The sequence below is a fragment of the Rosa rugosa genome, chromosome 1 (genome assembly GCF_958449725.1).
Source record: "Rosa rugosa chromosome 1, drRosRugo1.1, whole genome shotgun sequence".
NCBI lineage: Eukaryota > Viridiplantae > Streptophyta > Magnoliopsida > Rosales > Rosaceae > Rosa > Rosa rugosa.
The window spans coordinates 31,168,022-31,178,901 of NC_084820.1; the positions used below are offsets into that span (position 1 = coordinate 31,168,022).

The window sequence follows — 10,880 nt, forward strand, 5'->3', positions numbered from 1 at the left end:
CGATCTTTATACTGGCTACTCAACCGTCTCAACAAGCACCATGCAGGGTTGAGAACCTGATGTCACATCCTACAGTCTTTCCTATACCGATGTACTTGGTATAATCAGTTGGTATTTCTTACTGTTGAATCAACACTAACATTTCTACTTGTATGTGAATGAACTGTATTAATGAAGCAATATGAAGTGCAGCGTCACCAGAGTAAAGAAAATAAGGTATATGCAGTCCTCCCTCTGTTTCAAAATTGATGGACAATACGCTACTTTTATCACTAAGAGAACCACTGGTAACACTGAGCTACAAGAAAGATTTTATACATGCATTACAAAAGAAGAAAAATTATTTACAAAGCAGAGATGGGTTAAAGTCAAATGTCAATTTCTCAGGGCTATTCACCCACCGTCCTTAGAAATGCTTTCTCATATCAAATGTGACGGGCACTAGAAAGACTGGACATGAAGAAATACCCCGGTTGACACTAGACAGACACATGCTACTCTTTTCCTAGCAATGAATCAAGAAGAGCTGCTTCTTCCTCCTGCAGAAATGACAGGAAAACAGAAAAACCACTAAGCAACCACTTAGCTCACTTTAACAATAAGATAATGGTATGAGCAAAGTGCAGTTACATACCACCAATGCATTAAACTCGGTCTCCTCATCTATGGCACTAATGATAGCAGGGTCCTCCAGCAGATCCTGTTTCCAACAGCAGGACAGCATTCCTTAATTTTCTATAAAAATAAATAACAATTGATGGTCTACGACTCATCACTACAGCAAAAAGAAAACTAACAATTGACGTCCCCCTGCATTTTGATTACTGTTTGATTCTGAAACTAAGCTTCTATTGCTAGTTATACTGATATTTGCTTCTGAATATATTACAGGCGGTCAAGCTGAAAACACTAAGGAGCACATTCTTCAAGTTTGAAACAAACCGATACTCTATTCGATTCATGGGGGACAAAAAGGAGGTTATCAAAAGAAATGCTAAATGAACAACATAGTTAAGGCGCTAATCAGTATGCAAATAATCAGAGTTGAAATCTAACAAACTTCAAGCAGAGCACAAATAGTCAGATGGTAAAGAAATGGAAAAACGATATCCTGTCAACTACAAATGAGTGCATTACTTACATCATCAGCAATTTGCAATAGACCGTCATTATCCTGCACAAACAAATCCAAATTACTTAGGTTATCTTTCCAGATTATGGAATCAGGCTTTAGTTTTAGCTAAATTAAAGAACTGTAATTGAGAATAATAGAATCTTGAGTACTATTGCATATTGGAGGTGCAGACAGCTTATTAGATCTTGAACAGTACCTTTACAGCAACAAAGAGAAGTGGATCAGAGGGTGTGTAAACCATGTAATGCGCACCATCCTGCAGCAAAGAACCACAGATTAACGATCAACACAGCAATGGTTAAGTACTTACAACATATACAACTTTTTGTATTTGATCTCATGAAATGAAATTTTAAAACTGTTTACATTCAATTGATCCACTCCAAAAGGTACTAAACCAAAAAGATGTATACTGGAGACTCTGCTGTAGCATGTAAGTGAAAAAGGATATGGGAAGTTCTATTTCTCCAGACTATAAGAAAATAACCTTAAATCAAGATCACTTTATTAAGCAGTGAATGGTTCTCCTAGAATGACAACACCTCAGGTTTGAAAATACATTGTTCAGTGACTTTGCTATACTTGCATAATATATTTCCAAGTCGAAAACACATTAAAATACGACCAGAAAAGAGAAAAGACTATAGAATTGATCTTCAAAGAACACGGATCATTTGTGAATAATATAACTGTACTTATCTTCATCAGACAAACAAAAGCCTGTGTTCTGTAACCTTTAAGCATTCACATAAAAACTAAGAGATTATACTGTACATAGATGGTTATCACATACCAAATGGAAACATGTAATCTCGACACCCTCGGTTGGCAAGCCATCTACATCTTCACCATCATCTGCAGAATAGTCAGCACCATAAATAAATAATAGAAAGGAAGAGTATAAAATAGAAAGGCACATATCAAATACAGATATCATAGCCACCTAAGATTTCAGCAAGCATATAACAGTTTAAAGAAAAGAGGGAAGAGAACTATTGCCTGTGCGAAAATCAAATATGTCATCTTCTGAGTAACAAAATCCTCCCCTTGCTGTATAGCAAAATCTGATAGGAACACACAGATTTGAAGCAAAATAATATCAAGAAAAGAGGAGAACCAAGATACTGGATTTGAGAATATAATAAAGCTTGTGAATATGTGGCATCATACCCGCTATGTACAAGATGCATATGTATCTTGGCAAGGGCATAAGCAGCAGAAGGAAGAATAGCTTCAACTTCTTCATCACTGACCTAAAACAGAACAACGTAGATTAAATTGACAAGGAAATGAAGCTAACGGTAAGAACACTTAGACTTCTTACTGGTCTCTGACATATTGATTGAGAAGCCTTGAATTATGTGAAAGAATCTATCATGTTTGTATTCTGAAAGAATTTATCATGTTTGTATCGACATCTCTCTAATATCATCTATAGGAGACCCAAGAGTCTAATACAATTTTACTTTTCTGATGGCCTTTAGGTGTTGAGGGCACCTCGTTTCCCTCAAATAAAACATTGTATAAATGAACTTTGTATAAGGTTTTCATCCATCCAAGTAAAAGTCCATTCTAGCCTTTTAGCAATGGAGGTGAAGGTAAAGCATTAGAAAGAAGAGGATGATCACAGCCAACCATTTATGTTGTTACCTCAAAAGATACAAAGACTTAATACGGCCACAAATAACTTCGAGAGAAAAAAACCAATAAACAAGTTTTTATAGGTAATCAATAAACAATTTCAAATTGCAAGCAATGTCTAAAAACATCAGGGACTATTTTCTGTGCAATGCCCAAATTTTCATACAATGTCTACACAAAATTATGAGGGAACACAAAACTAGATGTGGACCAGAAAAACATACCGCTGACCAACCATCTATATTGGTGCTCTTTAATATCTGAACAGGCCTGCAGGATATATATATATTTAATATGTCAGATAAATATTAAAATAAAATTGATAATATTTCTGGATAAATTGCTCAGCAACAAAAAAAGTGACATTACGTACGTGTCAACAGGGCAAAGCAGCATACATTCATCCCCTCGTGAGCTTCTGAACACTCTCCTTATAACGCACTCTAATGGGAAATTATTGGTAGGATCAACCTGTCCAAGACTGCTTCAGAATTTCATTTTAATTTATTTTTAATTTAAAGATGCAATGTAATGATAAATAAATAAGTTACACCAAAATCTGTATCTATTTCTGATTCAAGAAAAAGTCACTCACAGAAAAGGAATAACTATAGATAAGTGGATAAGTATACAGTGAGAAAAAGTACCAGTAAATACAACAATCCTAGCAGAAAGAAACAATAAGCACCAAAAACAACAATACTAACTTCCGCATTCCAATCTGATTGAAAAGCAAGAAAGGACCTATTCCTAGAAATTGAAGGAACTGAATCCCTTCATGATGCCCAGACTAACAAACACCGCCTTCATAGCAGATCTCCCCAGAACCAACACCTTCTTTCCAAAAAAATCTGTAGTTTCACATTACAAAGACGCACAATCCTGGAATGTCCCAGCTCAAATTAGAATCCTAATAAACACCCTTCTTTAAAGAGCTAAAGCAATCAGAAAGCGCAAAACAGATGATTCACACACTGGCTCCTTCGCACATGATACACAACTGTGGGGAGAGAGACAAGAAAAAGATCTGCTCATTTGGGCCATATCCCAGGTATTTAGCTTCTATTAGCAATAACTCAAACTAACACCCAAATATACAGAAGAGGGAGAGAACTGAGGCAGGAAGGATTTTCCAATAAATGCTTTAAATAGGGTTTAGGGAGTGAATAGAATTTGCAAGAAAATTGCCCCAAAGGCTTCCAACTTCCAGGTCACTCAAACTCCTTCTGAATCCGAAATATCAACTCAAAGAAAGAACAGAAGCATTATTACTGGCCTTGCCAGCGGAGGTAGGGTTGCAAATGAAAAAAAAAAAATTCTATTCCTCCCGAAGTTTTCCAAAAACCAGGAAAGAAATCAAATACTCCCCTCCCCGACTTTTATACGAGCTTCAAACAACTATTTTGATTTTCTCCTTTTTGTCCAATTCTAAAAAGCCTGCCACATGTGCCGCCAATTATCTCGAAATACTTTCTGGACCACCTGCGCAGCAGGAGCCCATCAACTGTAATCCAACTATCAAACTGCCTCAGCTTACCATGTTTGGCAAATTGTTATTTAGACTTTTCTCCCACTTGTACATTAAGATGCCATGATGATCCCTCAAAGATCATTTTTCCCAACCCAGTAATCTTTGCTGCCTCCCCTTCATTGTTGGAGACAAGGTACTCTCTATCGTTTCTTTAAAGAACTCAACTTGTTTCCTTTGGCTTCCAGGTTTCCGAGAGCCCTGTTAACGGTGAAAGGCATTCTCATCTGTCATAACTCATTCCGGCCACGCTTCAACATATCTGTGAGAAATTATTTCTAAAATGGCTCAATTGAGTAAACGTTTATAATCCTTCCCTAGACTGACAGACAACCTGCCTTTCACATATCACCAGTCCACCACACAGTCCTAAAAATAAAAATAAAAAATTCATTTTCCTTCTTCTCCTCTCGACTTGATTTTAGGGCCTGAGCATTCCCAACATTGTTAATCTCCAGTTCATTCCAGCCCAAACCTGCCACTGGTCCACCACAGTCCAAAAAATAATCATTTCTCCTTCTAGTCCTCTTGACTTGAGTTTAGGGCCTCAGCTCTCCCGTCATGGTTAATCTCCAGCGCATTCCTACTAAAATCCCTTGTTGCCTCAAGAAACGGCTCTCTATCTTCCAAAAGCCTGTTCTCATCAGTGTGTTCTAAAAACAAAGACTCCTTATCAGTATCTGATTTCCCACTCCCTCCAGGCAGCATACTCAATAAAATATTCAGCATGAGTTCCCAGCGAAATGGACTCTTACACTGCCAAAGGATTACTTTCTTCAAAAACCCTTGTCCCCCACTCTTGTCAATGCTCCATAACACTCACTTTCATTGCTATATGATTCCACCTAGATTTGAAAATGGCTGCCCCTGTCCTTCAAAGAAAAGAAATTTCAGGCGCTTTTCTTCCTTCACAACCCACACCGGGATCTATCAGCCAAGTTAGGTATTCCAGGTCTAAAAGGTGATCTGATAAACTTCAAAACTTGTTTCTTTCTGTATTTCTTTATCACAACCCAAACACAACTCTGATCTACCACAAGTAAGATTATTTTCTATCAAACTTTGAAATAACATTTGTAGTTTGATTTTGTATATGCTCTGTCCCCACATTCTCATTCCCTTCCTTTTTCTCCATTCTCGCAACCAAATCAGAAAACCCAGCTTTCACCACAATCTGCATCTTATGACAAATTAGAATGAGTATTCTTTCTCTTTTCCCACAAACATACAATTTGTACCATTACACCATTTCCCACCTCTGATGAATCAGTCAAGATGTCCAAGATTATGGCTCTTTTTCTGTTTTGATTTTGTTCTCATTTGGGCAACAACAACAACAAAAATCAGCTAACATATAACCCCAAAACAAATGTAAAAAGGGTCACGAAGATTCACATAAAATAAAAATGAAGAAAACCAACCAACTATGCTTGAACTCTTCATCATACAGATTCAAGTTCCAAACTTTAAACTAAGGTAGTGCCATGAGCATTCACCTGATAACTGAGAGTGACCTCGAAATGAAACACAGTGACAGAAAACGAAGCAAACAAGGAAACTCACAATCGAGGCAATTCGCTTGGACGAAGCCATAAGCACCCTGCCGTGATCATCCACTACAAACCCAGCGGGCGGCGTAGGATGGTAACCCAGCGACCCGGAATCTGAAGACCCGAAATCATCCACAATTTCAACCTTGCTAAAGCTGGTATTCTTATCCTTGGCCTTACGCTTTTTCTTGTTGTTGTTGGCGGGGGTGGGGGTGGGCGAGGGAGGAGAGCGCTTCTTCTTGACGGGGCCGGTCTGAGGCTTTGCGGCGGCGCAGCAGGAGACGAGGAGTCTGGCGGTGTGGGTTGGGAGAGAGAGGGAGACTGGGAATAGATGATTGGAGTGAAAAGAGAAGAAATGGAATTGGGGACTGGAACTGGCTGTGGCTGTGGAGACTGAGAAAGCCATAGTCTGCACCAAGTTTTTGAGAGCGTCTGTTTGGCGGAATTTCAAGGAGCTATATAGATATTTCCCTTTTTAGCGACACTTAAGCCAGAGAGGGCTGTTTGCGCCAAGTAGGGAATTCTAAGTTTGTCTGAGAAGAAATAAAATACATTAATAACTGAAAAATTACGACACATTTTTATAAAGATTCATAGTTACTGGTCCGTCACTAATAACAACATCCATCAGCCAAAAGAACTCAACCCATAACTAAACTTTACGCCCAAAACCACGAGCTACAATGAAAGATATCCAATCTCAAGAGTAACGATACAACCTCGCCACCAACATTAAACTGAGCCAATTCATCATCTTTAACACAATGTCCAAATACCTCCAGACCACATATAAAGACAATTCACCCTCATGTTGACAACCAGAAAGCACTGAAATTAGAACCTATAATTCCCTAGAGTAACGCCACAGAAATGGCACACCGACCAGAACAAGACTCCCAAACCCTAGCACGAGACTTATTGAACCTAACCGAAAAACTACAAAATTAAAGAAAAACCTAAAAAATAACCAAAAGAGTGCTGCCAGATTATATATACTTGTCCTAAACAGTTGCCACAGAATTGTCGATAGCCATCATCGCCGAACATAAAACGGCACCGTCTTCCCCTCTAAAAGATCTAGATCACCGATGGCACACCAAGCAAGCCTGCATACTCCACCACCATCGTTATCATCGATAGGATCATCATCATCTTCCAAGGACACCGGGAGGTTTCTTTGCACCGAGAGTGGACCAAAGTGTTCCTGTGAGGGTTTGTCAAATGTCACTCAATCTTTGCACAAATTGTAACAACTATGAAAATTGAACGATTTTCAAGTTCATGTCTTCCTTAAACAAATCATCGGCGAGGTGTTGCTAAAGCAATATTTTAAACTATATAACAACAATAAAGAATAATAATTCATGAAACAACGAAATTGATGTAAAATACATAAAAAATATCACTTGATCTCTTGATCTATGTGATTTGCTCCACTTTGAACCCTCATCTCGGAATGTGTGACCCAAGAATTTCACTTGTTATTGTATTAATTAAGAGAGTCTAAATCCTTCGTTAGTTTCCGTCATATAAAGCTCTGGTCTTATTCTTGTTAAAGCTCTGATTGGATTTAGAATATACTCATACATATAAGCACAATTTCTGATTTTTTATGATAAAAAAAAAAATCATAATTTTGATGTAGTTTTTTTTCTTAATCGTGATGTCCTTAAACATAATCTTTCGTCAAATTAGAAAAACCTGACTAAAATTTCGATGGAAGAAAAAAATTTGAGGCAATTAAGAAGAAAAAGTTGAGATCCGGATGTAAGGTTTCATTTAGGAATGATATTTTGCTGCTGATACAAAAGCAAGAAGACGATACTTGTTGTCACAAATGGATTTGTTAAGTTGTTTGATGGTACGAATACTTGCGTTTCCATCGATGCTGGTTCAGAAGAGGCAAAATGCTATATAGATTTAATTGTTGTAGGTGGTATTAATCCTGAAGAATATGGTCAATGCTTAAGGTAAGTCATTGTGGTCTCCGCCATTCATGACTCATATACTGGAGGTCATGTTCTTTCCAGAGTTCTTGGTATGGGAGGTTTTGTGCTTGATCCATTGCAGACACATGTTTTTTGAATTATTGAGATGCATTACAATGTGGTGGAGCAGCATCTGTAGAATATGATGTTTTGAGTCACCGAAAAATTAATGTATAGTTTTCAAATGAGCAAAAGGTTGGGTTGATCTTAAAAACTAAGTTTGATGATATAGTGGATGTCCACCTAATTGCTGTGAATTGCAGCTACATTGTCATTATAAGGGTCATTGAGTTTGTTACTCAATTTGTGACAAATGATAATTATGACAAGGTTCCAAATCTTATTGATTTTGGAGGACGTTTGGTATAAGTAGTTCTAAACAACAAAAGAGAAAAAGCAATGCAATTCTCGATGATGTTCTTTAAACCCACAAGAGAAGTCGTATCCCCCCTGTTGAGAAGATACAAGTCATTTGAGTTTTAATCAGGTGACTTTTCTACTTTCACATGGTTTTTCTGTTCGTTATTGTAGGTCTTCAAGCTTATGGGCAAAATGCTTTAAATGATTAGGAGGACTCTACGATTGCAGACAATGAGTCTTTGGATTGATCATATGGACTGATGTGATTTGTTGTCACTAGTGATTAGATCTTGGATTAAATATTCGTTACTCCTCATACTTTTGCATGAAAAACAGTTTAGTCTAATTTTTTTAAATTAAACAGTTTAGTCCTTATTCTTTCTAATTCTCACACAACAGGTCCTAAAATAACTATTATACCCCTCACTTTTTTTTTCTCTCTATATACATACATACATACATACATACATACGTATATATATATATACACACACACACACACACACACACACACACATACACACACATAAAAAGTGTGTAGAGAGAGAGGCAGAAAAAATAAAAAGTGAGCGATATAATAGTCATTTTAGGACCTGTTATGTGAGAATTAGAAAGATTAAGGACTAAACTGTTTAATTTTAAAATTTTGGACTAAACCGTTTTTCATGCAAAAGTATGAGGAGTAACGAGTATTTAGTCCTAAGATCTTTAATGACTTCATCCATTGCCCTATTGTTTCTTGGTGTTGCATGTGAGTTACTTTGCCCTTTTTGTTTTGTTTAAAGTAGTTGCGCACTATGAGGTCAAAACATACATTTTGAAACTGTGACAAATGTCTCAACCTTCTCCTATCAGTAGATTTTGTCGCCAACACTATTACACTTGTAAAAAAGATATTTTTGTTGTGGCTATAATGTTGAAACATTGTGTGATAAAGGTAGTGCTGTCTTTAGTTAGAATTAGCAAACAAATTTGTTTGCATTAAAAAAAGGTTGCACTTGAAGTAATCATCTTCCAAACGCTCGGTAATTATAAAAGTAAAGGTCACAAGGGGATTGAGCATACAAAATTTTGTAAAAAATAAAAATAAAAAAAAAATAGTCACAGTCAACTAAACTCATGGTTTAATTAACCACAATCATACACCACATTTGAATTAACAGCAAAGCCAGATAGACAACAACCGTGAAAGCACTACCCAATATCAGATTAGAATGTTTCTTCTCCTTTAGAAATAACAATTTAGATGTCGTAGTAGATAAGGATAATATATCAAATAATATGTACATTTTTTTTTTTTGCTACAATTCAATACTGATATGAAAATTCAACTTGGACGCTGGATTGAAAGTCCTTATTACCAGTGCGCTATGATAGATGATTTGTCTTCTTATGACTCATCACAGGTCTATGCATGTCAGCAACCCACAACTTTAGGAGCTAAAGCCGAGGAATTCTGTAAATTCGCCCTGCAAACCACAAGTGAAAGGATTCTTAAATCCTATGGTATTGTTGAACGTCAAGGTATCTTTTATGTTGTATAAAAGAATTTCTTTGCCACTTTGAAGACATGGATTGACAACAACCAAAAAACAATACAAAACATTGGTGTTTTTATTGATGATATGGTTCAAGAATTTCACAACCATTTTATGGTTGTGAATGAGAATATTACTTCCGAGAGTGTGTTCATTGTGGAGAACAATGCACCTGAAAAGCCATATACAGCGAAACTTGAAAACGTACACGGTGTGAGTTTACAAGATGAAAGTCAACTCGACCACTTTCAGAAGAATGATCATGAGTCGGTATGGAAGATGGTAGATGGTGAAATATTCTCCCAAATAAATATTAACACTAATGACGACCTGTGTGGTTATGACATTATGTAAAGCTCGAAAAGAGATGTAATTGCAAGCAATTCCAATTTTAGCACTATCACCCGGTAATAATGGATTAGATCAAAAATGTGGTATGCTGCTCTACATAGTCAATTCATCAAATTACGTGAGTAGGAGAATCCAAAGTATAGAGCAGAGTATTGATAATATTGAAGCAGATAACCAGGGCAAGAGGGAAAAACTTTCATAGCCAGCAAGTGTACCTACGGAGTACGCAACAAATATGAAGGTGCAGCAACAAAAGTATTATACTCAATCATCAGGATTTCTGACTTTCTATAGAGATAGTATTGGACATATGAATTAAGGTAAGACAAAATCTCCGTCAAAGAGTTATCAAGACTTTTGTATTGATTTTTATGGTTTGTAGCAAGAATTTATGTGCTTATTATTTGATGGCTTTATTCTTTTGGAGGTGTGACCCTTTTGTGTGTTGCAAAGAGGTTAGAGATAGAAGCGAATATGTGCGAAGATGGAGCTACACTACTTGTGGATTGGAGTGGGCGTCAAGATTAGAGATGGTGCCGCAATATATATCAAGAAACTGTACTTTAAGCTTAATGCTCTTAGAATTTGTATTATATGTTTGTTTTCTATGAATTTAAACTGATAAAGTGAGCTGACAGAAAGTATTGGATTATGTGGGATGATATTTGCTCCTGATAGTTGTGAGTTGTGACTATGATATGGGCTCCTTTATTGTTTTCTTCAAATACTTTCATTTGAAAACTCTTCTTCTAGTTTCCATAAGCTATCACAGATTTTTTTTTTTGGGCG

General features: G+C 36.7%; 1 protein-coding gene across 1 annotated transcript; it reads right to left on the reverse strand.

Annotated features, from left to right (window-relative positions):
- Window positions 1–245: 245 nt before the first annotated feature.
- On the reverse strand, window positions 246–6,356 carry LOC133724640 (uncharacterized). Its single transcript, XM_062151416.1, has 10 exons — window positions 5,868–6,356; window positions 3,150–3,247; window positions 3,001–3,046; window positions 2,306–2,388; window positions 2,135–2,199; window positions 1,929–1,990; window positions 1,332–1,391; window positions 1,142–1,174; window positions 635–700; window positions 246–539 (listed from the first exon to the last, which is right to left on the reverse strand). The coding sequence occupies exons 1-10, from the start codon at window positions 6,258–6,260 to the stop codon at window positions 495–497; spliced, it is 951 nt and encodes a 316-aa protein (XP_062007400.1). The 5' UTR covers window positions 6,261–6,356; the 3' UTR covers window positions 246–494.
- Between the last annotated feature and the right edge of the window lie 4,524 nt (window positions 6,357–10,880).

What these genes read in the sequence shown, in the direction of transcription:
- LOC133724640 (XM_062151416.1), bottom strand. Translation starts at nt 6,260, where the DNA reads ATGGCTTTCTCAGTCTCCACAGCCACAGCCAGTTCCAGTCCCCAATTC. An exon ending in CTGCTTTGCCCTGTTGACAC is followed by an intron (nt 3,047 to 3,149) that starts GTACGTAATGTC and finishes TATATCCTGCAG; the next exon opens with GCCTGTTCAGATATTAAAGA. An exon ending in TTCTCTTTGTTGCTGTAAAG is followed by an intron (nt 1,175 to 1,331) that starts GTACTGTTCAAG and finishes TTGTTTGTGCAG; the next exon opens with GATAATGACGGTCTATTGCA.